At 38.0% G+C, this 27,358-nt stretch overlaps 3 protein-coding genes and 1 long non-coding RNA gene across 4 annotated transcripts; 3 read left to right on the top strand and 1 right to left on the bottom strand.

The window, feature by feature from the left end:
* Window positions 1-1,730: 1,730 nt before the first annotated feature.
* On the top strand, window positions 1,731-2,738 carry LOC138893169 (uncharacterized). The gene is made up of 2 exons (XM_070176944.1): window positions 1,731-1,934; window positions 2,187-2,738. The coding sequence occupies exons 1-2, from the start codon at window positions 1,731-1,733 to the stop codon at window positions 2,736-2,738; spliced, it is 756 nt and encodes a 251-aa protein (XP_070033045.1).
* A 3,802-nt stretch (window positions 2,739-6,540) lies between these two features.
* Window positions 6,541-8,365, top strand: LOC138893167 (putative F-box/FBD/LRR-repeat protein At1g78760). The gene is made up of 4 exons (XM_070176943.1): window positions 6,541-7,650; window positions 7,759-7,932; window positions 8,023-8,076; window positions 8,186-8,365. Exons 1-4 carry the CDS (start codon window positions 6,541-6,543, stop codon window positions 8,363-8,365), a joined length of 1,518 nt encoding a protein of 505 aa, XP_070033044.1.
* Window positions 8,366-8,804: 439 nt separating this feature from the next.
* On the bottom strand, window positions 8,805-15,008 carry LOC117279588 (cuscuta receptor 1-like). The gene is made up of 7 exons (XM_070176942.1): window positions 15,003-15,008; window positions 14,505-14,838; window positions 12,482-12,622; window positions 12,285-12,374; window positions 11,041-11,187; window positions 10,663-10,760; window positions 8,805-10,457 (listed from the first exon to the last, which is right to left on the bottom strand). The coding sequence occupies exons 1-7, from the start codon at window positions 15,006-15,008 to the stop codon at window positions 10,428-10,430; spliced, it is 846 nt and encodes a 281-aa protein (XP_070033043.1). The 3' UTR covers window positions 8,805-10,427.
* A 1,326-nt stretch (window positions 15,009-16,334) lies between these two features.
* Window positions 16,335-17,979, top strand: LOC138891668 (uncharacterized). The gene is made up of 2 exons (XR_011408029.1): window positions 16,335-16,536; window positions 16,808-17,979. It is a non-coding gene; the product is annotated as an uncharacterized lncRNA (long non-coding RNA).
* Window positions 17,980-27,358: the final 9,379 nt, after the last annotated feature.

Genomic DNA, 27,358 nt, shown 5'->3' with positions numbered 1-27,358 from the left:
TATCTCATCCTCTTTGTCTAGTGTGCAGGTTTCTTTATTGCTTGATGTTCTCAAAAAGCACAAGTTGGCATTAGGTTGGACCATTGCGGATATCCGGGGGATAAGTCTGTCCTTTTGTATGCACAAGATCAACTTGGAGGAAGGGGTTAAGCCAAGTGTAGAACACCAAAGAAGACTCAATCCTCCTATGCAAGAAGTGGTCAAGAAGGAAATCATAAAATGGTTAGATGCCGGAGTAGTGTATCCAATCTCGGATAGCACTTGGGTGAGTCCGGTACAATGTGTGCCAAAGAAAGGGGGGGTGATCGTGGTTCTCAATGATAAGAATGAGATAATCCCAACAAGGATCATCACCAGATGGAGAGTTTTCATGGACTATAGGAAGTTGAACAATGCCACCCGAAAGGATCATTTTCCACTCCCTTTTATTAACCAAATGTTGGATTGATTAGCGGGAAGGTCTTTCTATTGATTTCTTGATGGTTACTCGGGCTACAACCAAATTCAAATTTCCCCCGAAGACCAAGAGAAGACAACTTTTACATGTCCTTATGGCACTTTTGCCTTTAAGAGGATGCCGTTTGGTCTTTGTAATGTCCCGGCTACCTTCCAACGGTGTATCATGGCTATTTTCACCGACATGGTAGAGGATTTTCTTGAGGTATTCATGGATGACTTTTCCGTTGTGGAAGACTCTTTTTATAAGTGTTTGGCTAACTTGGCCAAGGTGTTGAGAAGATGTGAAGAAACAAATCTTGTTTTGAATTGGGAGAATTACCACTTTATGGTTGAAGAAGGCATTGTGCTTGAGCGTAAGGTGTGCAAAAAGGGTATTGAAGTCGATCCGGCAAAGATTGATGTTATTGCCAACTTACCTTCTCTAAATACCGTAAAGGGGTGTAAGAAGTTTTCTAGGGCATGCGGGATTCTATCAGAGGTTCATCAAGGACTTCTCAAAAGTGGTGAACCCAATGTGTAAATTGTTGGAGAAAGATGCCAAGTTTCACTTTGATGAGGCATGTATGGTAGCTTTTGAGGAACTCAAACGGCATTTAACAACCACTCATATCATTCAAGATCCTAATTGGGGGTTGCCATTTGAATTGATGTGTGATGATAGTGATGTCGCCGTGGGAGCGGTGTTGGGACAAAGAGTGGGCAAGCTTTTCCATCCCATTCACTATGCTAGCAAAACAAAGAATGCCTCTCAAATGAACTATACAGTAACTGAAAAAGAACTTCTTGCAATTGTTTTTGCTTTTGACAAGTTTCGTTCTTATCTTGTAGGTTCAAAGGTGGTGGTACATTCGGACCATGCCGCAATCTGGTACCTTTTGGCAAAGAAGGAGTCCAAACCAAGGTTTCTTAGATGGATATTACTCTTGCAAGAGTTTGACTTGGAAATCAAGGATAGAAAGGGCACATAAAATCAAGTGGCGGACCATTTGTCTCATCTTGAGTTGGGGAGGAGACCTTTGGAGGTCGAGTAGATCAATGAATCCTTCCCCGATGAATAAGTCTTTGCAACCACAATTATAGTAGAAGATGAGTTGCCATGGTATGCCGACATGACTAATTTCTTGGTGAGTGGGTTACTGCTTCTAGATCTTCGTTCATACCAAAAGTAGAAGTTTTTGAGGGATAGTGACTCCTACTATTGGGAGGAACCATATTTGTTCAAGATATGTGTTGACAACATTATAAGAAGATGTGTTCCAAAAGAGGAAGGGATGCCGATCTTGAGGGCTTGCCATGAATCTCCTTATGGTGGACACCATGGAGGAAATAGGACCGCAACTAAGGTTCCAAAGTGTGGATTCTATTGGCCCACTTTGTTCAAAGATGCCAACACTATAACCAAAGCTTGTGATCAATGCCAACGTCAAGGCAACATCTCAAGAAAGAATGAAATGCCTTTGAATCTGATTGTGGAGGTATAGTTGTTTGACGTGTGGGGAATTGACTTCATGGGGCCGTTTGTGAGCTCCTACAACAATAAATACATCTTTGTGGCAGTTGACTATGTATCAAAGTGAGTGAAAGTGGTATCTCTACCAAACAATGAAGCAAGAAGTGTCACCGCATTCCTCAAGAAGAATATTTTCACAAGGTTCGACACTCCGAGAGCTATTATAAGTGACGGTGGTTCTCATTTTTGTAATCGATCGTTTGCCACTTTACTTGAGAAATATGGAGTCAATCACAAAGTTTCCACACTATATCACCCACAAACAAGTGGGAAAGTTGAAGTTTCAAATCGTGAGATTAAGAGCATTTTGGCCAAAACTGTCAATACCAATAAGACGGATTGGTCAAGAAAACTTTATGATGCTCTTTGGGCATATAGAACGGCTTACAAGACACCAATATACATGTCTCCATATAAGTTGGTATTTGGAAAGGCTAGTCATTTGCCGGTGGAGTTGAAGCACAAAGCTTTATGGGCCCTGAAAAAGCTCAACTTGGAATGGGTCGATGCGGCAAACGTAAGAGTCTCTCAACTTAATGCGATGGATGAATTTCGGTTCCAAGCATATGAGAGTGCTTTATTATACAAGCAAATAATGAAGTATCTCCACGACAAGAATATCATGAAAAGGGAATTCCACCCCGAGGACTTGGCTGTTCTTTACAATTCTAGATTTAAGTTGTTCCCGGGCCATTCAAGGTTGTGCATGTTTACCCATTTGGTGCCGTGGATTTGGAGTCCGATGATGGTAAAAGGATTTTTAAAGTGAATGGACAATGAATTCGGCATTATTTGGTTCCCGTTATTACAAGAAAAGTGGTCTCAAAAGTTGAGTTGGGGGAACTCTCAATAACATCTTAAGTTGTGTTCGCTATGGTATCGTGCCACGACGTTAAATGTAGTGCTTGGTGGGAGGCAACCCGTCGTTTGCAAGTTTTTAGTAAAAAAAAAAGATTTATTTATTTTTTCTTTTTCTTTCTTGCATTTTGATTTTATCTAGAGTAATTTTGTGTGTTTTGTTCTTGTGCTTTGATGATTTTGATGTTTAAGTATGTGTAGGCAGAGTGTTGGAGGGAAGGAAGTGACTCAATTTTACTAAGTGTGCAATAATGATAGAGTGGATAGTGGGCCGCTTACTGATTAGCACATAGTTTCTCCCGTTCACTACCCTACGAGTATGATTAGGACACCACATCCAGGAGAGCTTAGCGTCGAGGAGCTCAAATTAGTTCGGATGCCACCCCGCTTGGATTGAAGGAGTATTTCCTTAGCGTACCCTTATACTTGTTTTAATTGCATTGAGGGCAATGCAAATTTTTATTTATAGGGGAAGGGTATTGATGAATTTTGGTATAATTAACACTTTTTGTTGCCATTAGTTGGCGTTATATTTTTTTTTTAGTCATTTCTCTTCTTTTATTTTTATTGGTCTTTTGTTTTACATTTTCTACGAATTAGAAATAACCTCATTGGGTTTTCTTTGCCATGGTTCTTTTCCAAAGATACAACCTGAACCGGGAATATTTTTATTTTTATTAGTGTCGATGTCCCAAAGTTAAGCTTTGACTTGTTTGGTACCAACACTACTTAGATGTAATCCTTGAAACAACTTTCCATGAAATGCATATTTTTGCAAATTGTAGAAAGTAGTTGAGTTGGTTATTCTTGGCATGATCTTTAGGTTCCATTGTTAGCCTTAATGTCACTATATAGCTTTTAGGCTATGGCAACCTTTTGCGTTCATGTGTTTCAATTGGGCTTTGAATACATTTATCTGCTTTGAGCGTACATGAGCCATGTGAGGTGAGGTTATTGAGTTCTTTTGTGTCAATTATAGTCTAGAACTTGCCCCAAGTGTGTTTCAAGACGAAATTCTAGGTTGTGCTTGGTTTAAAAAATGAATTTAGGCTTTCTTTGGACCGCTTGTGCCTTTAATTACTTACCCTTGATAAGATTATCCTAGTCAACCCTTTTGAACATTTAGCCTTTTATTGTCAACCACATTATAATCCCTTTTCCCTTCTTATGCTAACCTCTTTTTATGCCTCGACTTTCTTAAGCACTTAAAATTATAATCTAGGCCAAAAGCCTAAGTTTGGGGAGGAGGTGAAAAAGTATGATGTGGAAGCTACTTGAAGGTGAAGCAACAAAAAAAAAAGAGTTGAAATAAAAAGGGAAGACTAAAGACTCATGACAAAGGTGGTGATCACAAAAGGAAAGCCTTGCGAACTAAGGAGCTTTAATGGTGTAACTAAATCATTTTGCCTAGTTGAAAATGAGAGCAAAAAGGGTGGAATTTTGAAAGGAATTGTGTTTTGAATTGTCAAGATTGGAGTGCTTAGGAAGGTCGTAATTACTCTTTACCCATATTGATGCCTTACCTCCAACCAAAAACCTACAATACTTTCTCGCAAGTCCTAAATGATTTTGAACTAGGCACACATATATTAGTGGAGATTTACATGAGGGGCAAGCCTATGGCACTACTTTTGTACATTTGAACTTCTTTTGTAAGAGAGAGTGCTTACTTCTTTTGATTCATATCCCACTTTGCTTTGAAAATATCATAACGTGTGTGTGAGAATCTCTCTTGATTTGCGAGGGCACATAAAAACTCGGGTGTGATTAATGTTTCTTTTCTCAATTGGGACACATGAACAAAGAAAAGTGGCCTTGTGACTTAAAGATAACTTTAGAAGCTTTGGAATCATAGTTTGAAAAATTTTCTTGACTTGTTGAGTACTCATGTGGTTTTGAAATTTAAAGTCTTTGGAAGTTGTTGAGGGGTCATGCAGTTGAGAATAGTTGTGGTACCAATCGAAGTCATGGATTTTTGTGCTTGACTGCTTCTTAGCTTGGTTGTGATGCTAGCTTTAGCTTGTGAATTTAATTGTTTAATAGCTTCAATGAATTGATGCCTAATTTTGAGTCTTGATTTGGTTGAGGACAGCCAAATTGTAAGTTTGGGGGAGTTGATAAGTTGGCTTTTTAGCCAATGTCTCTTGTGTTTTTATAAGATTTTATGCCCCATTTATTAGAAAAAAGCAACTAATTATGCTTTGAATGGCTTGATTTCAGGTAATGAAGGTTTGAGTACGCTTAAAGAATGGAAAATAATCAAAAATATCAAGAAAAAATCAAGTCCAAATGAAAAATAGAAGAAAAGTTGAAGTTTGAGCTGAAGACCCTGCGTAGCCTTGCGTAGGCAAACTTGCATAGGCTACGCAGAGGAAAACCTGAGAAGTAAAGATTTGAAGACATTCTGTTTTTGCCTACGCAAACCTGCATAGGCTACGCAGATATCCTACGCAGAGGAAAAAAACTGAAGTGTTCAAACTTGCGTAGGCTACGCAATTAGCCTACGCCCATGCATCCAGGCTACGCAATTGACCGAAGGGCAATTTTGTCCAGTCGTGGGGCTTAGAATAAATAGCTATTTTAAGTCATTCTAGGGTATTTGTTTTGGCAAGAATACTTTGTGCAACAACTTTTGGGATTCTTCTTTGGGGATTTTGGTGACTTCACCATTGTTCTACACAATCTTTCTTTCCTCTTAAGCTATTATGTTTAGTTTTTCATCTCTTTTTATATTTTTCTTTCTTAATATGTCTAGCTAAATTTATTAAGCTAGGATTATGAACCCTAAGTGTGATTATATTTTTGGGTTATTAATATAAATTCGAAGTTTGATTAAGCTTTATGTTATCTAATTACTCCATGTATTATTGATTGATTTCGTGGTTGCAAACACTAAATCCATGCCTATTTTGCTTGTTCTAACTTGGAAGAGTGGAACTTAGCTTAGGTACAAGGTAATTAGCAAGAAATTAAGTGGGTTAATCACTTGATTAATAAAATTTAACTAGGAATAGTGTGATTTCTACTTGGGCTAATCAGTTGCTTATCATTGAGCCTTAGTTGTCTTGGAAGAGTAACTTGGTGTAAAAACCTCTCAAGTGTTGGAAGATATCGAGTTGGTATAATAGCAATTGAGGCCATAACACTGCTTAATTAACTAGAATTGAATATTTGTATACCCAAAAGCATTGCCTACACGAAGGGGAAGCAATCCTAGCGTCTTTCTCTTATTTGTTACTACATCACCTTATTTGCACTCTACGTGTGCCTTAGTCAAAGATTGAGTAGTAATTATAGACATAATTGACAACCACTCTTTGTTTGAAGATTACATTAAGAATAATCAAGTTTGCATGCATTTGGACTCTCTAACACACACCTACTCCTTGTGGAATTTGACCCCAACCTTTGTTGGGTTTATTATTGCTAACGACCATGCTACTTTCATATAGAGAGTAGGATTGGACGTCACCAGTAGTTTGAACTTCAAAACCTGTGATTTTCAACTTTGATCTCGTTGATGTGTATTTGATTCTTAAATGGCTAAACAATAAAAACTTCATAATACCTGGTTATCCTTTAAATAATGGTCCTCCAAATGGCTATTTGTGCACTTGTCCCGACTAACCCTCATCACACAAGGTGGACTTTTCTTTAAATACAAATCGGTCGCACAAAGGACATACGTAGGCTAGCATTATCTGCTTAAGATGATGGAGGCAAAAAGTATTAGTGGCGAGGATAGAATATCAGAGTTGCCTGTGCAAATCATTTATCAGATCTTATACCAGACTGAAATTACCCCAAAAAAGGCGGCTCAAACTTGTGTCTTATCCAAGAGGTGGTATAATTTTTGGATTTCACGGCCTAATCTGGTACTCAATCGCGAACGAAAATCTTGGGAAAATTTTGTCAACTTTGTTGATCAGTCCCTACGACCCCATGTTGAAAAACATTTATGTCTAGAGCAATTTAGCATTAAATGCGAATATCATCACAAAAAATTGGCTTCTGCTATAGATCGTTGGATTGATTTGGTGGTTAAACTTAACGTCAAAGTACTAGAGCTTCACCCTTGGAATTCTGATACGTACTACTATAGTTTACCTGATGCTATTTATGCAGCTAGAGAACTGAAAACATTGACACTAGAGAGGTGTAAGTTTGAATTTGATATTAGCACAACTAAAATCATAACATTCTGTAATCTAAAAATCCTTGATTTGCGGAGTGCCCATATATTAGAAGACCAATTGCAAAGACTTCTCGCCAGATGCCCATTCATCAGGACTCTACAACTAGTTAATTGCCAGGGTATAAACAAATTACATGTTTTTGGCCTAGTACATTTGGAGAATTTGGTGGTTGTATTGGGTGTATTGGACAGTCTCAAAAGCTTGATAGTCCAGGCTCCAAATCTTCGATACTTTGGATGTGGAGGGATGGCACAATTAAGCAAGGGAAGTGAGGACAATCTTGTTCCTTGCAACATTGCAATTGTGGATGCTTACAATACTTTTGAAGCACTCAAACTCTGGGATGTCATCACAGAGAAACTGTTTCAAGACATGTTCTCTAAGCACTCAAACATTTTTGAATTGGATCTAGAAAGTTGCTATGAGCTGAAAAATATAGAGATTGTGAGCGAAAAACTCAAGAAGTTGACCTTATCGAAGTCGAGGAATCTGGAACAAGTCAAGATTCAAGCTCCAAATTTGACGGAATTTGTTTCTGAGGGTGACAAAATTCCCTTCGACCTTCCTCACTTTGTTCAAAAGTCCAACTATTCTAAAGGTCTCATACTAGCAATATTTTGCGAGAAGGTAAGTGTTTTCAATCTTTTTTTGCTCCATGAGTCTCAAAATAAAATTTTAGTTGTTTGTTTTACTTCTTGAATTTGGTTAAAATTTTAGTCATTGACAATATTGCAGACTGAAACCATCTTTATATATGAAGATCCAAAAGAAATTGTTGTTCCTCCATTTGATAAAGTCAGGATACTATTTAGACCTGTGAAGCATCTTGAATCATTCATACATGATTTAATGACAATGTATCCCAAGACCATGTCAATACTTTCTATTACAAATAGCAAACTACTCCAGGTAATTTCTTGCTTTATTTGGATATCCTTTCAAACGTGTAGCTAGCTAATGTTGGATATTAAACTTTATTTTTAAATGTTATACAATCAGATCATACAAAAAATATGTGCAGGTAAAAGTGGAATTAGACTTCTAAAACATAAGGTAGGTAACTTGTTACAACATGTCAAAATAGGCATTTGCTTAATGTTGATTGATTGTCCTATAATCATTAGTCTATTCTTTGTATCTTATGGTTTTGTCAAATACACAGGTGCTGCCTACATTAATAGGATGCCCAGATGATGCCAAAACCAAGCGTTCCTACTGGCAGCGTCGATTGAAAGAAGTCAGTACGTACACAATTGAGAAGGAAATGGACGCCCTTCGGTATAGTTGGTTAAAGTCCACGCCTCTGTTTGATCAAGTGACTACTTTCATGTTCAAATGGTAATAACAAGCTTGGTATGATTCTCTCAAGAGCCACAGATACATCAGCATTAGTTTTAGTATGTTCAGACTTAGTATGATTGTCTAGAGAGTCGTATATAAATCCAGCATTTAGTCTGAGTTAGTATATAATATGATCTATTATATATAAACGTGATTCTGAAAGCAGTGAATTCAGTTGAACTTATTAAACTCAACCTAGATTTGCCTATCTGGTTCTGCCTAGTATGATCTATTATTCCATATCAATCCATAATCCACTGAAACCCGAGCTTCCTGAGAACGCAACACAAGAATGTCCGGTCCGCACTGTCATAGACCTTGGCCATGTCAAGTTTGATAACAATGTTACCTGCTCACAATATTTTCAGTTCCCGAGCCAGAAAAATATTTTCAGTGCTTGGCCTATTCTTCACAAAGTCGCTATTGTTTTGGAATATGAATTTAGGCAAGATCAAAGACAACTTGAGATTCAAGAGTTTAGATAATATCTTGCTAGAATAAGTACAAAAACTTATGGGCTTAAGGTCAGACAAGTCTACTGAGTGCTTTGATTGTCATCATCTGTAATAGAAGCCTGAATGTTAATGATTAAATCAAGATCCTTGTAGCTAGCTTCCTGTGTGAAAACATCTTCTGAAAAAATTGAGCAGCAGCACTTGAGATATCATCCCTTTTGTCCAAGCTAGACTCCATGTTCATTTTTTTGAAATTTTCTGAATGTTGAGTTTCCTTCTTTTGAACCGGAGCCTTAGAGCAATGGTAAAGTTATCTCCTAGTGACCAATAGGTCACATGTTCAAGCTATGGAAACAGCCACCAATGCTTGCATTAGGATACGCAGTCTACATCATACCCCTTGGGGTGCGGCCCTTCCCGAGATCATGCGTGAATATGAGATACTTTATGCACTAGACTGCCCCTTTCTTTGTTGAGTTTCCTTCTTTTATCTTTGGTATAATATATAAACAAACACCTTAACTTGGTCTCAGCTGTTAGTTACATACTTAGACTTACCGAGTGACCTTTTAGACAAGTTGGTAGAGGTATATCTCGTGAACACCTGAATCTGACATGGCATCACGTGTGTGTTATCCTCGCAATTGAGCGCGGTTTCAACTAAAAAAGTATTGTAAAATTCTTTTATTACCCTTATAAAATACCTTTATTTCACCCCAAATGCACCTACCATTCTTCTTCATCTTTATGGTTAGCCAACCATTGTTAAAGCACCATTAAAACCTTTAAATGCAATAGTGTAGCAGTACCCAGGCTGTTAATTCTTAAATGCCACTATTCAATCGGCTGAATCACTCTTGTAGAACTAGTGACATCATCTTCTCCACACCAAAAAAGTGTCTAATCCATCAACATGGCAAAGTTCCCTCGTCCAACAAGGATTACACAAGGTACTAGATATTGATGTCAAAAAACCTGATACCATGAAAGCTGAGGATTGTGATGACTTGGATGAAAGGGCTGCTAGTGCAATCAGGTTGCACTTATCAGATGATATGGTAAATAACATTATTGATGAATACACCGCATGTGGCATTTGGACAAGGTTGGAAAGCCTATACATGTCCAAAATGCTAACAAATAAATTGTACCTGAAGAAGCAGCTATACGCCCTACATATGGGTAAAGGTACGAATTTTTTGTCACATTTAAATGTGTTTAACGGACTAATCACACAGCTCGCCAACCTCGAAGTAAAAATCGAGGAAGAAGATTAAGCCATCTTGTTATTCAACTCATTGCCATCTTCATACGATAATTTGGCAACAACCATCCTGCATGGTAAGACTACCATTGAATTGAAAGATGTCACATCGGCTCTTCTACCTAATGAGAAGATGGGAAAGAAGTCTGAAAATCAAGGACAATCTCTCATCACAGAAGGTAGAGGTATGAGTTATCAAAGCAGTTCGAGCAACTATAGTAGATTCAGAGCTCGTGGGAAGTCGAAGAACCGCTCCAAATCAAAAGCCATAAATTGCTACAATTGTGATCAACCAGGTCACTTCAAAAGAGATTGCCCAAATCCAAGGAAGGGCAAAGGTGAAATCAGTGGCCAGAAGAATGACGACAACATATCTGCTATGGTGCAAAACAATGATAATGTTATTCTTTTCATAAATGAGGAAGAAGAATGCATGCACTTGGCATATCAAGAGTCGGATTGGGTGGTTGACACAATGACATCTTACCATACCACATCGGTAAGAGATCTTTTTTGCAGATATGTAGCAGGTAATTTCGGCACTGTGAGAATGGGTAACACAAGTTACTCAAAGATTACCCGAAGTAATGTTATGTTTCCAAGACATGGAGGAAGATTTCCATGGAAGTTGTTGAAGCTGAGACTTAGTTCTTCCAGATATTTTAGATTGCATAAACCTATATGAAAAACAAATAGCTAACTGTTATTACATGTCTATATTGCAGCCTTTGCAGAAAATATAGGAAACATGCAAACCAAACTACTAGGAAACTTCAAACAAAGATGGTAAGTGAGAAAAGTAAAATGAAGTAAACTGTGTTATGTTAACTCAGACAAACATATGCTCTTAATCAATTGTTACCTACAATAATGTGCGCGGAATATTCCTTGTCAAGCTAAGCACTTCAATTGAAAATATATCATTCATTCTAATTGCAGTTGGTTGTTTAAGATTACCTGGAATAGGTAGGGTTCCATTCAGGCCGCAGTTAGATACTGATAATACTTTAAGGGATGACATGACAACACTGCTCTGTAGAAAGTTTTTGTCCAACGTATTCCCATCCAAAAGTAAATACTTTATATTTCTCAGAATTCCCAACTCTTGCATGTAAAAGAAACACAAAAGAATCATCAACACATAGTTCATTATAGGTTTGCAAAGTTATGCTTGTAATTAGTGTTACTGATGACAATAAATATGTCAAAATCATAGCATGCATATTTTAAATGTTGTTTAAAAAAGGGGACGACTAAATGCTTTGAAAATTTTTGGTATTTGTAAGTATTTCCAGCAAATTTTACTTTTAGCTACCATAAGACTATAATTTTCTAAGTTGTCGGACTCTCAGGAAATGTTACCAGGCGCATATCAGATCCTCCAAAAGTACACTACTTTTGGAGGATCTAACAAGGGTGTGGCCGCATTTCGGGGACTCCGCGCAACATTGATAAAATTTTAGGATTTGAAATCTGAAAACGGTATTAAAATACTATGGATTTCAAACATTTTTAATTCAAATGGAGCCCTTGTAAGTGGGGTTTTTTGCGGTTTTCAATTCTTTTGATTTTTGAGCTTGATATTTTGATTGAGTTCATAATAAGCTATATCTACATCGCATACACATAATTACGACACGATCATCTGAAAATAACAAACTCAAGGAACAAAATGTACCTTCAAAGTTGTACTAAATGTATTTAGCTCTGCCCAAGTATTTATAAACTGTTATCAGTAAACTTCCGCAGGTAGGAACAAAAGCAGCAACGGTAAAAGGGAAAATGATCAAATTTACCCATTTATAGAACGAAATATCTTAATTTTATAATCCGTTACGTTTGAAGTCATTCATACCCTTGACGTTAGCAAATTGTATCATTTTGCATTGACTTTAACGGAGATCTAGCATGGATTGAGTGAATTTTTTTCACATATCAAAATACTTTGAGAAAAAGGTTCATATTTACCCAATATGGACTTTTCCCAAAGTATTTTGACACGTGGAATTCATCCAATCCACATTGGATCTCCGTTAAAGTCAAGGACACATACGAGACAATTTGCTAAGGGCAAGAGTATGAATAGCCCCAACGTATAATGAAGAGTAAAATTAAGATATTTCATAGGGTAAAAAAGTGTTTTTGACCCTTTTCCCAAAGTAAAAGGGTAAAGAAAGTTCTATAAAGAGAGAAATTTCTACCTAGAGCAGAGAGAACACTTTCATCATTCAATCTGTTAACGCTTAGATCTAAGATTTCCAGATTGCTTAACCCTGTCAATCTTTCATTACCTGAAAATTAAGATAATTGATGAGTTACATATGTAATAGTTGATTTGGGGATATTAAAATAGTTTAAATTAAGTGGTAAACAGAGGAAATTAATCACAAGTTGTAACCTGATTCAATGTTGTTACGTCCGAGGTTCAATGACTTGAGAGATGTAAGTTGACTAAGAGATAGAAATATGCTGCGATTGAAGTTGTTCCCAGCCAAATCAAGCTTTTCGAGTTTTGTTAGTTGTTTCAGTTTTTCGAAACCTGTAAATAAAGTGATCAAAAAATTATTTTGTGTACTGACAGTTATAAGTTTTTCACAGCCTGAGGTTAAGTTGACATACGACAAACAAAGAACTCTTTATACAGTAGCAACTATGATAACCTGAAAAATAGAATAATAACCTGCTATATTCGACAAATTTTAATAGTGTTACAAAAATTACACCGCCTCTATCTATAACTTAAGGAAGCGAGTCTTGGAGCAACAATAGTTATCTCCGTGTGACCTATAGGTCATGGATTCGAGCCGTGGAATCATCCATTGATACTTGTATCAGGGTAGCCTGCCTACATCACACCCCTTGGGGTACAATCATTCCCCGAAGCCTGTGTGAATACGGATACTTCGTACGCCGGGCTGCCCTTACTGTATATAACTTAAATCGTATGGGAAAAATATTCACCAAAATCATATGAGAAGCTTTACACCATTTTAGTGGTGCTACAAGATTGGAGGCTAACCTGGAGAAATCTAATATTTTTATTGCTGGTGTGGATGAAGATACAAAAAGTGCATTATTTGCCAGAACTGGTTTCTCTGTTGGACAACTTCCTATAAGATACTTGGGACTACCACTAAGCTCAAAGAAATAGAGTAAAATTGAGTGTCATCAACTAGTGGATAAGATCACCAATAGAATAAATGTTGTCTACCCAAAACAATTATCATATGCTGGGAGGCTACAAGTGATTAATGCAGTGCTCTTCTCTATATACAACTTTTGGGGATCTGTGTTCATACTACCGCAAAGTGTACTGAAGGAAATTGATAGACAGTGTAGAGACTACCTTTGGGGAAGTTCTGTAGAGAAAAGGAAGATACCTCTAATAGCCTGCGACAAAATATGTATTCCAAAGAAATGTGGTGGACTCAATATCAGAGGGTGCAATAAGTGGAACATTGCTTCTGTGGGCAAGTTATTATGGCAATTACCAGTGAAGAAAGACATGTTATGGGTCAAATGGGTACATGGAGTGTACATGAAAGCAAATAATAACATATGGGCACATGTACCTCCACTTGATTGTAGTTGGTATTGGAGGAAATTGAATTCCCTAAAGGTTGAAATGATGGAGTGGTACCATAACGGGAAATATGTGTTAACTGCTTCTGGGAAATATGCAATAAATAGTAGCTACATTGCTCTACAGGGGGATTTGCCCAGACTACTAGTGGCAGAGTTAATATGGACCTCTATTATGCAGCCGAAACACAGGATGATTCTTTGGTTAGCTGCTCATGGTCGATTGCTTACAAAAGATAGACTTTTGAAACTACATGTGCTAGTACAAGACACCGAATGCTGCTTATGCAATGATATGGTTGCTGAAACCCAAGACCACCTGTTTCAGGATTGTCTATGGACAACTGAATTGAGGGTAGCTATACAGAAATGGACTGATATGATAATACCACGAGGGACTGTAATGCAGGTGCTGGAAAAGATTAAAAGAAAGCACCGGAGGTTCTTCAAAAAGGAAGTAGCTGCAGCAATTTGGGGGGCCCTGATCTATCACACCTGGAAAGCCAGGAATGGAAAAGTATTTAAAGGAATCAATGTAAATACTAGCTTTGTGATGACACAGATGCAAAAGGAATTTAGAGGTAGAAATAGAATAGATGTACTCAGGAACTCAAGGAAAGCTAGAGGTTGCAATTATTTGCTACAACAACTCTGTAATTAGTCATTGATTAGAGGCCTATGAGTACATTGCACCCTTCCTAGAAGGTGGTAGTGTGTCTAGGTGTTTTTTAGGATGTATTAATTTGGTTGTTAAATGGTAATATTTCACAGTTATTACCAAAAATAAAATCTACCTTTACTGCTTCTCAGGCATATTTACAAACAGTTAGAAGACGAACCTTCATCCTCAATCCAATTAGCTATAGAATATCCACGGAGGAGAAGAGCTTTAAGATTCTTGAAAGGAAGAAACAAAGATGCATTGAAATGCCAATTTCCCCAATTATCAGTATTTGAACTTTCAATACCAGAAATATCCTCTTTAATAAAAGTCTTCACAGATATTGACAACTCTGTGACTTTTCTGCTACTGTTGCTGCAAATAATTCCTTCCCATTGACAACAATTTGAAGTTTCATTAGCTACCCATGTTGAAAAATATGAACCATTTGTGTAGTTTATGTTTTGTTTGAGTTTCAAAAGAGCAATTTTTTCTTCTTTCCAACAGCTATGCTAAGAAGAAAATCAACACCCACAAGCAGATTTCTCTCATTTTTCACCAAAAATATTTCTTGCAATTTGGCTAATTAAAAAAATAGGCTGGCAAAGATGTAGCTTTGGACAAAAAGAAAGACTTTGACGAGTTGTTAGCCAAATGGAAAAAAGGATTGTCATACTCTCATAGCAATAATTTAAAGCTCAACATGACAAGAAAATGTTTCCATTTTTCCTTTATTTGGAAAATAATCTTCCCCGATTTCTGATCAGTTTCCAAGAAATTGTGTTTAGTTCAGCCTTTTTGTATATCTTCCAAAACTTCTTTAAAATGTCTCACATAGAGAACGCAAAAGAGTAAAACTACAAAATCATAGTTTCGAACTGCAATCACAATGGTGAGCAAAAACAAATTCGGTTTGAAATATGAAGATCAAAATCAATTTTCAAAATGTAGAAACCAAAACTAATTCCAAGATCAATTATGGGGTTGGTTTCGGCAATCACTGTCTTTTTAATTTATTTATCGAAAATGTTTTATAAACCAACACCCACTAATAATACAGTGCTGATAAATTTGAGATCTTAAAAGTTTCTAGAGCTAATAAATTTAAGATTTTGAAGTTGAAACTTTTACTTTTAAAATTTTTGGTTGATTTTTCCATAAAGAAAAGTTGAAATTTGAAAAAATAGAGTTGATCACACGAATAAGCAGATTGGAAACTGGCGTAGAAGGGATATTTTCAATGTCAAAATTTTAGAAAATATTACCTAAAAATGAGGAATTAAAGTGATAATTTGTGTTACCCAATAAAAGAAGAGGAAACGTTTTGCTACAGAGTGAAGATTTGCTTCATGAATTAGAGTTAGGTAACACTGTTAGTTTTTGAACACATTCTATCACTAAGACTAAAGGTGCTCTACTTTAACATACTTAAGGGATTAAATATGTTCAGGATTATATTTGAGGGACAAAAATTAATCTATCCTCAAAGGTACGAGATAGTATTGGTCAAAAACTCGACTTTGACTATACTTTTTTTTAAAAGAAGACTTTGACTATCTACACAAGAGAAACAAAGACAAATACATCATGAAACGATATATAACAATCATCCAAATAAGTTGTTAGTCCTTTTGGATTGTAAGGGTATTATCTTTTAGAGCTCTTTATAATTTGGATTGAGTACAACCTTTGTGATTTTTTGCTGGAGCTCGGTTGTTGTATAATGAAGCCGAACCTATTTTGTAATATGGCCTAATTGGCTTTATAAGAAAATGATGATTGTTTTTTTATTGTAAAATCCAACTCATTCTTTGTTGGCAAATAGTCATGCGCCTATAAGAAAGATGTGTTTGGCAGAGATTTATTCTTGGCAACCAAGTTTGGATTAGTGGTGGAGATCTCTTGCAAGTTGGCAACTTGCCTTTGTGAACTTGCAAGACTTAGTTCAATTTCTCCTATAAATATTGTTGTTGCTCTTCTTTTTTAAACACACCAACAATTGAAGAGTCTTTATTCTTTTGTCTTTCTCTCCTCCTATATTGAGAGTATTTTGTAAGAGAGTTGAGTATTTGGAAAGACTTGTGTGATCCTTTTCTTTGGAATAATCTTGTGAGGTTATTCTCTCAGGGTTATTTGGGACTAATTAGAGTATTTACTCTAATTTTGTACTCTTGTTGATATAGTAAAATTGCTCCTCTTCGTTTGTGGACGTAGGTCACCTTGACCAAACTACATTAAATATGTGCCTTCTTTATCTGCTTTAATTGACGTTATTATCAACTTGCATTGTCATTATAATATTGTTTGGCTAAATTCTAAACTACCCGGGTTTCTGATCCTAACAAATTGGTATCAGAGCCTAATCTAACCGGGTTTGTTTCAGTAGTCAATATGACTCTAACAAAGACTTATGTTGATAAATTTGATCAAAGTGCAAACTTCAAAATGTGACAATTAAAGATGGAAGCTATCCTAATTCAGGATGGCTTAGATTTGGCACTGCAAGGAAAGGAGAAGAAGCCGGATAAAATAACAAACAGGGAGTTTGCTGTCATTGACAAAAAAGCAAAAGCATGTATCATTTTAAATCTCTCAAATGAGGTTTTGCGTGAAGTTGCTATAGAAAGCTCAGCCAAAGGTATATGGAAAAAGCTGAAAACTTTGTATATGAAAAGAACAGTAGAAAACGGATTTTACCTAAAGCAAAAATTCTACACTTTTTGTATGGCTGAAGGTACATCTATACTTACACATATTGATATTTTTTATTCTCTTCTTATGAATTTAAGTAACATAGATGTTGAAATCAAAGATGAGGATCAAGCTGTGTTATTGTTTGTTTCCTTACCCCAGTCATTTAAGCATATACGAGATATTATACTTTATGGAAAGGATAATATCTCTTATAAAGATATCAAATTTATTTTGAAATCAAAACAACAAATAGATAGAGATATTACTAGAAAAACTAGTGGGAACCGAGGGGAAGACTTATTTATAAGAGATAGATCCAATAAAAAAGATTCAAGTAGTGAGAGGCCTAAATCAAGATACAGAAATGTCATGTGCAAATACTATCATAAGAAAGGCCATATTATTTCTGAATGCTTTAGGTTGAAAAACAAAGAAAACCATACATAAAAGAAAAATGAACACAAAAATACTGACAGTGCCGAAGCAAGTGTACTTGCTGATGAGACTGAGGGAACTATTTTTTTCGCAACTTATAATAGTTTCAAATCTAACAATGAGTGAATTTTAGATTCGGGTTGTTCTTATCATATATGCTCCAATCGAGATTTATTTACCACATATGAATCTATTGGAGGTGAAGTTATCTTGATGGGCAACAATGCTACCTGCGAAGTTATTGAAAAGGGTACTGTCCGAATCAAAATGCATGATGGTGTGGTGAGAACTCTCACCGATGTTAAAATGTTCCTGACTTGAAGAAAAATCTCATCTCTTTGGGCACTCTATAATCTCTTGGGTGCAAGTACATTGGTGAAGGTGGAGTTCTGAAAGTTTCTCATGGTGCTCTTGTAATCATGAAAGCACGCAGATCTGGTACATTGTATACTCTATTGGGATCTATTGTTACAAGTGTTGCTGCAGTTTCAACATCAGATAAATCAGATTCTAACATCACCAAATTATGGCATATAAGAGAAAAAATTCTTTCCATCCTCAGCAAAAGAGGTCTATTGTGTGGACAAAGTACCGAAAATATGGAGTTTTGTAAATATTGTGTGTTCAGGAAGCAGAAACAAGTCAGCTTAGAATCTCCAGCAATTCATAGAACAAAAGAAATTGCTCGACACCGTACTGTGAGAATGACACCTCATCAAAATGGTGTGGCGGAAAGGATGAATAGAACTATTTTGGAAAGGGCTCGTTGCATGATTTCAAATGTTGGGTTGACAAATGCCTTTTGGGCAGAAGCTATCCCTACAGGTTGTTATATTGTCAACTGTGCTCCTTATACATCCTTAAATTTTAAGACTCCAGAGGAAATATGGTCAGGTACTCCTGCTAATTATTTTGATTTAAATATATTTGGTTGCCCTGCATACATGCATGTAAATGATGAAAAATTAGAGCCAAGGGATAAAAGGTGCATTTTCCTTGGGTATGCATCTGGGGTGAAAGGATACCGACTATGGTATCTTGATCCCTTGACACCAAAGTTTATAATTAGCAGAGATGTAACCTTTGATGAATCCTTTATGTTACACCAGAAAAGAGTCTTCTAGTTCTTGTAATACATATAAAGGGAAGAGCAACCAGAAGCAGGTGGAGGTTGAGATTGGTATTCCTTCTAAGACAAGCTCATCAACGTATGAGCAAAATATAGTTGAAACTCCTGAAGTTGAGCTAGACGCTGAAATTCCTAAAGTTGAGACTACTGAATTTGAACAGGAAGAAGAGAAATATTCCATAGCCAAACATAAACCAAGAAGAGAAAGTAAACAACCATTAAGTTTTGGAGATTATGTCGCATTTGCCTTTTCAGTTACACAGGAAACTAAGGAAATTGGAGAACCATCAAAATATTCAGAAGCATTTTCTGGTGCTGATTCAGCCAAGTGGTTGGTTGCAATGAATGAAGAAATTGAGTCTCTCCACAAGAATGATACTTGGTCTGTTGTGAAGCCGCCATCAAGAAAGAGAATTGTTGGTTGCAAATGGGTCTTCAAGAAAAAAATGGCATTCCATGGGTTGAAGATTCAAGGTATAAGGCACGATTAGTTGCAAAGGGTTATAGTCAGATAAAATGAGTTTATTTTAATGATATTTTCTCACATGTTGTTAAACATAGCTCTATTCGTATCTTGCTTGCCTTAGTTTCCATGTATAATTTTGAATTAGAACAACTTGATGTTAAGATAACTTTCTTATATGGCGAACTTGAGGAACAAATTTACATGCATGAACCCGAAGGATTTGAAGTTAAAGGAAAAGAAGATCATGTTTGCTTCTTGAAGAAATTCTTATATGGATTAAAGCAGTCTCCAAGACAATGGTATAAAAGATTTGATTCCTTTATGTTGGGTCATGGTTATTCGAGGAGCATGTATGATAGTTGTGTTTACTTCCGGAAGTTAAATGATGGTTCATTTATGTACCTATTATTATATGTTGATGACATGCTCATTGCTGCTAAGGATTTGGCAGAAATTCGCAATTTGAAAAGTCAGGTGAAAAGTGAATTTGAGATGAAAGATTTGGGAGCAACTAAGAAAATCTTTGGTATGGAGATCAAAAGAGATCGAGGAGCCAACATGCTATTCCTGACCCAGAAGAAGTACTTGGAGAAAGTCTTGGAGAGGTTTGGCATGAAAGATGCTAAGCCAGTAAGTACCTCTCTTGCTGCTCATTTTAAGTTATCAGTTGCTTATTCACCGCAGTCAGAGGAAGAAGAGAGGTATATGGCATAAGTACCTTATTCCCGTGCAGTTGGTTGTATTATGTATGCAATAGTTTGTACTCGTCTAGACATTTCACAAGCAGTGAGCGTGGTAAGCCGGTATATGGCTTGCCCTGGTAAAGCACATTAGCAGGTTGTGAAATGGATTCTCAGATACATGCGAGGTACTTCAAACACATGCTTGGAGTTTGGGAGAAATACTAAAACTTTGGTTGGTTTTGTGAACTCAGATTATGCAGGTGATCTTGACAAAACAAGATCACTGAGAGACTATGTATTTTACATTGGCGGTTGCTCTATCAATTGGAAAGCTACATTACAACATGTAGTAGCTTTATCTACTACCGAAGCATAATATATGGCAGTGACCGAGGCGATCAAAGAATCCTTATAGTTGAAGGGTCTATTTTCTAAACTCAGTTTATACCAAGATGGTATTACTATTTTCTGTGATAGCCAAAGTGCTACACTTGAGTAAAGATCACATGTATCAGGAGAGGACGAAGCACATTGATATCAAATATCACTTCATCCGAGAAACCATTATTGATGGAAAAGTCTCTATTAAGAAGATCAACACTAGAGACAATCATGCTGACATGTTCACAAAGCCTCTTCCCGTTAGTAAGTTCAAGTTCTACTTGGACTTAATTTCCATTTATGAAGACTAATTTAGCCCATATAGGCTTTTGCGGGAAAAGTGGAGAAAATTTACTATATTATCCAAAATTAGGTCAAGGTGGAGATTTGTAATATGGCCTAATTGGCTTTAAAAGAAAAGGATGATTGTTTCTTTATTGTAAAATCCAACTCATTATTTGTTGGTAAATAAGCATGTGCCTATAAGAATGATTTGCTTGTCCACCAAGTTTGGATTAGTGGTGGAGATCTCTTGCAAGTTGGCAACTTGCCTTTGTGAACTTGGAAGACTTAGTTCAATTTCTCCTAAAAATACAGTTGTTGCTCTCCTTTTCTAAATACACCAATATTTCAAGAGTCTTTATTCTCTTGTCTTTCTCTCCTCCTATATTGAGAGTATTTTGTAAGAAAGTTAAGTATTGGGAGACATTTGTGTAATCCTTTTCTTTAGAGAGATCTTGTGAGGTTATTCTCTCAGGGTTATTTGGGACTAATTAAAGTATTTACTCTAATTTTGTACTCTTGTTGGTATAGTAAAATTGCCCATCTCCGCGTTATTATTAACTTGCATTGTCTTTGTTATTGTCATTATAACTGTTTACCCTCAAAATCGGATAATAATTAAATTTATACATGGTTTTAAGGATACGTGATATAACTTGATACAAAGTGAGAAATCAGATTAACGTGGAAGTAAACAATATAAAGATAAGTGCAACCTTCGCCAATTGAGCAAACTTTAGCCTTGTGAGGTAAATCTACCTTTTTCTAGAAATGATATTGTGGATGCGAGAATAGAATGAGCTGTGACAAAGCTAGAAATAACAGTATATTATTTTTTGATATATGTTACAATGTGTTTTAGGAATTGCTAAGCCCCCCCCTATATTGAGGGGGATCTACCTTTATAGACATTATTTCATAAGAAACATGAGTCCTTGATTTTGGAGATTGTTGACTCCGTTTTTGACTAATTCAGTGATTTCTGCCATAATGATTGGTTAATGGCGAGAATTACAGACCACTGTCGGATGAGTTAGCAAAGCTTTTCTTTGAGGCCGTTAGAAACAAGACTTTTATGCCTTCGATAAACTCGAGGGCAAATCCGATGATCTCGATGGCTAGTTTTGAAGATGATATTGAGTCTAATAGTATCATATTCCAATCTTGGATGATGTTGTTGGACATCAGATCGAACTTCGAACTTCGATATTGAGCTCGGTTTTACCCGTAACTTCGATTTCTATCCGATTACAGATGTGTAGACCCTGTCCTACTGTTTCAGATGCTCGACCGAGCATTGAGCTCGATTTTACCCATATACAGATAGTCCCCTCATTTTTTAGAGAGTAGGCGATGAGAAACGATATGAGCCCTCGGTTTTCACTTCGATAAATCATGACGTAAGCGACAAAAGGTAACTAAAATGTCCCGTCGGTCCAGTCTTCAAGGCATTAAATGTGTGTCAGTTAATGGTCGGCTATCTCGGGATGTGAACTGTTTCTTTGAGAAAACTATAAATATCCTTCAACCCATTCATTAGAACCTTTGCATTCAAACTCTTCTTGTGTTCTTAAGAAAGCTTCATCACCTTTATCTTCTAGTTTTCTAGCTTAGCCTCAAAACTTCTTCTTTTATAGTTCTTTGAACATTTGCATAAGTTATCTGCTAAGCTCGCCTCCTCTTTTACCAACACTTTCTTTTCTCCACTGTTTATAAGAAATGGAAAAGACTTCAAAATCCGTTCCTCAAAAAGAAAAACCTTCTTCCTCGAAACCATTTGAGAACGTTCTGCCTACTGCTACTGAGGAATCGATACCGGAACCCTCTCTGAAGTTGTACATCCTTGCGGGGTGTCCGACCGGGGCCTACTTCAAGATTGAGAAGACCTTATGGTACCGGGTCGGTGCGAGCCAATCTCGAGGTACATATGTACGATTACTGCCAGTGTCCTCGATAAGGTCAAAGAGGACTAAAACTGGGTGGATAAACTCATAGTGGTCCCTATCCCTGAGGAATCGATCACCACCCAATTGGAGGGTTTTTTAAGTGTTTACACTTACCCATTCACGCTGGGTCCTTTAGATCCAGTTATCATAACCTTTTGCAAAAGGTATGAGGTGACCCTCGAGCAGATTCGTCCTTCATTTTGGAGGATCATTATTCTTCTTCGTTTCTTTGTGAGCAAGGTCAAGAGGTGTCCATTTACCATCAACCACCTCATGCACTTGTATAGCCCTCGACTTTACCGAGGAGGGTTAATCACGTCGAGCCACTAAGGCATTATTCTCGAGTATTGACGAGGATCGGGACCGGGGCTAGTTGGGCCAATTTGTTCGAGTGAGGACCTCAGACTTAATCCCGGTTGCTGACATACCATTTCTTGAGAAATGAAATATGAAATGTAAGTATAACTTTGCCTTCAAGGTTTCTTTTAGTGCTTTTCTCTTCCCTCCTTTCTCATTGATGTTATCTGATGATGAAGTTGTTGCCTATATGCCGGATGCCGTTCCTCGACCCAAGGAGTGGGTCAAGGACATTACGACACAAAGACATTACTCCGAGCGCTTATGGCATGAGCTGTCGAAGGGCCGATGGGAGGCCTGTAATCATGGTGAGAATATTTCCCTAATAATATATTTGATCTTAATTTCACATCATCAATCTCTGAATCGTTGTACTTTATTTTTGCAGGTTTACCAAAAGATATCGAAATGAGGCCTCAATCAGCTGATGATGACATATACGCCGCTCCCCCTGCTCCGAGGTAGGATAAAGAGAATAAAGGAATAAAATCTCTGAGTCCCTCGAGCCCTGAAATGAAGAGGCCGAGGAAGCGGCTGGCTTGCAAACTTAAAGATGCCAGTGCCTGAGTACTCCCATCGAACTTGGTACATCGATTGAGGGATGAGTCCGAAGAAGAAGAAGATTATAATCTGGTGGCCCTGTGAGAAAAGTTTTTGAACTGCCTCAAGACATGGAGGTTGTAGAAGAAGCAGCGGTCGTAGCCTCTAAATTAGGGAGGGTCGAGACCGTCTCGCCCCGAGCTGGGGGGTTGATAAAGAGATTGTGGCCGATATTTCTCGATCAAAAGATAATGTGCCAAAGAGGGATCTTGGGGTGATCGATCTCTCTAGGTCGCTTTTGTTTACCGATTCTATGATAAACGAGGCATAGACGCTAAAAGGTAATCTCGACGAAGGGACCCAAGAAGCAGCAGACTTTTTCCACAACTTCTTCGATGGTCTGGATTCTACCGCCTCAGAGGATGTCACTGGGTTGGGCGACTTATCGGTGCCAAAAATGACACTGTCCCCGAGAGCTGGCGGGTCTTCTTCAAGCCCAAAATTAGTGGATCAATTCCCGGCTCCAAGTGTTGATCTTATTCGGAGACGGGCAATTTTTATGTCCATTCCGGAGGACGCCCGGGTTCTCTATACCCCGGTAGGGATTGCCAGTTACCTTTGTTGCTTGGTGACTGAAGAGGACCAAGCTAAAATGAACGAGGTAGAAGCACCTTGCATGTTCAATGAAGTTCAGCAGGCGCTGAATCGGGTAACTTCGAATGCCCCTTCATTATATCCTTAGCTTTAATCATGAATAATCGTAACATTTTCCTTTGTGTTTGCAGGCCTCGGTGCTTCATCACGAGTCCTTTATTCGATATCAGGAGGAGTTCAAACGTCACGAGGCCGAGGCTCGGGAGCTTGCTGAGAAGAAAGATGCTTGCAAGCTTCTTAGTGAAAAATCTCAACCTGAGCTAGAAGCGGCTCGGAGGAAGCATGCTATTGTCGAGCAGGTAAGGAGAAATTTTAAGGTTAGCGATGATAAGTCGGACTCAATAGCTAACGATCCGAACCCGAAGGTTCAGAAGAAACTTGACCAGATCGAGCAGTTCCGATGGGAGGTGGATACGGTCAAAGTCGGGGCCGAAGAATGGAAGAAGAACATGGAACGCCTGGCCTCGGAGAAAGTGACTGCCCAGGCATAGTTGGCTTCGACTGAGGTTTAGCTTTGGGCTTCAAAGGAGAAGAACTTGACGCATGACAAAATGATCGAGGGACTCCAATCTTAGCTGAAATCGGCTATTTCTGATCAGGAGAATCTGTCCAAGGTGCTAGATGTGGCCAAGTCAGAGGTTGTCAAGACCAAGACCAAGGATAATGAAAAGGTGGCCCAGTTTAAGGGCGATGTAGAGGCTATTCAGGAACAAGCGAGAAACATGGTGAAGCATGCGAGGTGGGAATCTCGAAGGGAGGCCCTTGAAGAAGTCCATGCTCAAAATTTTGACATATTGGCCGAAATCGAGAATGCCAAGACATACAAAGCCAAGGCCCGAAAGCTGGTTTATCCCAAGGAGGATTCTAAAGAGTCGGGTAAGTCCGATGGTGGTGAAGACCTCGTACGCAATGATGTAGCCCCTAGTGAGGATTAGGCCTTTGTACTATCTTTTTTATGAGGCCGTTCAGCCTTTGTAAAAACATGTATCGGGGCAATTCATCCCTTGTAAAGAGATTTTGATATATATAAGGCTTTTCCCTTTTATGGATTTTGAAAATTTTCTTTGTTTTTTTATTTGTATTCGCAAAGGTTGAAATGCCTTACCATGAAATAGTTAGGTTATGTCCGAAGGTTCGACTAAGCCTTGTCTTTAACGCCACTTTATGTTAAGGCGTTGTAGGGATTTGGTTGTTTACCGATACTTTTTCCTTGAAATATCTTAGGGTTATAAATTGTCGAGTGTAGCCTTTAGAACCGATTATAAAAAAGAATTTTTCGAAGGCCTTATTTTTGTTACGAGTCTCGGACGCCTCCGAACCGTGTTACTATGGCCGCAACCTTTTTTATTCGGGTGTTTCCAAATAGGTCTTGTACCCTCGTGATCTGATAGTTTGGACTTCTCAAAGTTGTTTTCAGTTGGAAGTCCCCGAGTGAATGTTCGAACTCGGACTAAGGAGGCCTTTGGGCTCGATACATAGTCCCCGAGTGAGGGTAGTTATTCGAAGTTGGACTAAGGTGACCTTTGGGTTCGATACATAGTCCTCGATTGAGAATGATTTGCTCGAACTCGGACTAAGGTGGCCCTTGGGCTCAATACATAGTCCCCGAGTGAGGGTAATTGTTCGAACTTGAACTAAGGTGGCCCTTAGGCTCGATACATAGTCCTCGAGTGAGGGTAATTGTTCGAACTTGGACTAAGATGGCCCTTGAGCTTGATACATAGTCCTCGAGTGGGAATGATTTGCTTGAACTCGGACTAAGGTGGGCCTTGGGCTCGAGACATAGTCCCCGAGTGAGGGTAATTGTTCGAACTTGGACTAAGGTGGCCCTTGGGCTCAATACATAGTCCCCGAGTGAGGATAATTATTTGAACTTGGACTAGGGTGGACCTTGGGCTCGATACATACTCCTCGAGTGAGAATGATTTGCTCGAACTCGGACTAAGGTGGCCCTTGGGCTCGATACATTTATAGGGATCGGATGTAATAAATTCCTTGAGGAATGCAAGAATATCGGTTTTACAAGAACATGATAATTATCCACAAGGGAGGGACTTCTTTCTATTTTTGTGTAAAACAGTTTTTTATGCGTACATATTTTCTGCTAAGGCTCGGGAAATCTATGCGAGCACGATTTGTTTGACCGTTTGGCCCTTCCAATAAATCCCTATTATCAAGGCCCTTCCATTACGAAGTACTTTCCTTGACTAAGGTCAATATCCGAGGGTAATGCCCCCAGTATTTCGAGGTTGATTATAGAGAGAAGCCTCGAATACTATCGATGCGATCTTTAAAACCGATTCATGAATGGTATTCTATTCTAAGTTAGCATGATCCACTGTTGCCTCATTAAAAGCATTGCCGAAAAACCCATTTGGGATGGAAATCGGTTCAAGGAAAAAAGAGTGCAACGCGTGCTTTCAGACCCTAAACTTTGTACGGTTCTTTGTCGGTTACCTACAATTGTTAGTTCGAAATATAAATAAAAGAGAACAAATGGGAGTTGTACCTTAGAAGTAGTAACATTTTAGGTGAGTTACATTCCAATTGCTAGGTAGGTTTTCACCGTTCATCATTCCGACCTTGTAGAATCCTTTCCAGGTGACCTCTAGAATTTGGTACGAACCTTGCCAGTTCGGACCCAACTTCCCTTTGTTCGGATTCTGGGTGTTCAATGTGACCTTCCGAAGTACTAAGTCCTCGATGTTGAAGTGTCAAAGGTTGGTCCTTCGATTGTAATACCTCTAGATCCGCTATTTTTGGGTGTCCAATCGAACATGGGTGGTTTCACGCCTCTCATTAAATAGCTCCAGGCTCGTATTCATGTCCTCGCCATTGGATTCTTTAGTTTTGTATCAGAATCTAATACTTGAATCCCCGACTTCAACCAGTATTAGAGCTTTGACGCCATAAACCAATGAGAATGGAGTAGCCCCAGTACATTATTTCGAGGTCGTGCAATGTGCCCAAAGGACTTCGGGCAGGATCTCCTTCCATTTCCCTTTGGCGTTGGTTAATCTTTTCTTAAAGTTTTCGATTATGGTTTTGTTGGTCGATTCAGCTTGTACGTTCCCACTAGGGTGATAAAGTATCGATAAGATTCTTTTGATCTTATGATCTTCGAGAAACTTGGTCACTTTGCTGCCGATAAATTGTTTTCCGTTATCACATACAATTTCGGATGGCATCCCGAACCGACATATGATGTGGTCCCAAATGAATGGCCTTCTCATACGCTTGTGCTTCAACCCACTTAGAAAAATAGTCAGTCATAAATAAAATAAATTCAGCCTTACTTGATGCCCGTGGAAGAGGGCCAACGATGTCCATACCTCACTTCATGAATGGCCATGGTGACAAGATCGAATGCAGCAGTTCCCCGAGATCGTGAATCATCAGAGCATATCTTTGGCATTCATCACATTTTCGTACGAACTCCTTCGCATCTTTTTCCATGTCGATCCA

The sequence above is a fragment of the Nicotiana tomentosiformis genome, chromosome 5, assembly GCF_000390325.3.
Source record: "Nicotiana tomentosiformis chromosome 5, ASM39032v3, whole genome shotgun sequence".
NCBI lineage: Eukaryota > Viridiplantae > Streptophyta > Magnoliopsida > Solanales > Solanaceae > Nicotiana > Nicotiana tomentosiformis.
This window is presented reverse-complemented; position numbering and strand designations above follow the sequence as displayed.

Excerpts from the sequence above, each read along its gene's own strand:
- LOC117279588 (XM_070176942.1), bottom strand. Across the intron at positions 10,761-11,040 it reads TGGAACCCTACCTATTCCAG|GTTTATGCAATCTAAAATAT; the intron begins GTAATCTTAAAC and ends TTTTTCATATAG. Across the intron at positions 10,458-10,662 it reads GAAACATAACATTACTTCGG|ATATGTTGTCGTCATTCTTC; the intron begins GTAATCTTTGAG and ends GCACCATAGCAG.
- LOC138893167 (XM_070176943.1), top strand. The coding sequence starts at position 6,541 with ATGGAGGCAAAAAGTATTAGTGGCGAGGATAGAATATCAGAGTTGCCT. Across the intron at positions 7,651-7,758 it reads TAGCAATATTTTGCGAGAAG|ACTGAAACCATCTTTATATA; the intron begins GTAAGTGTTTTC and ends ACAATATTGCAG. Across the intron at positions 7,933-8,022 it reads CAAATAGCAAACTACTCCAG|ATCATACAAAAAATATGTGC; the intron begins GTAATTTCTTGC and ends TTATACAATCAG.
- LOC138893169 (XM_070176944.1), top strand. The coding sequence starts at position 1,731 with ATGCCGATCTTGAGGGCTTGCCATGAATCTCCTTATGGTGGACACCAT. Across the intron at positions 1,935-2,186 it reads CTTTGAATCTGATTGTGGAG|AAATATGGAGTCAATCACAA; the intron begins GTATAGTTGTTT and ends ACTTTACTTGAG.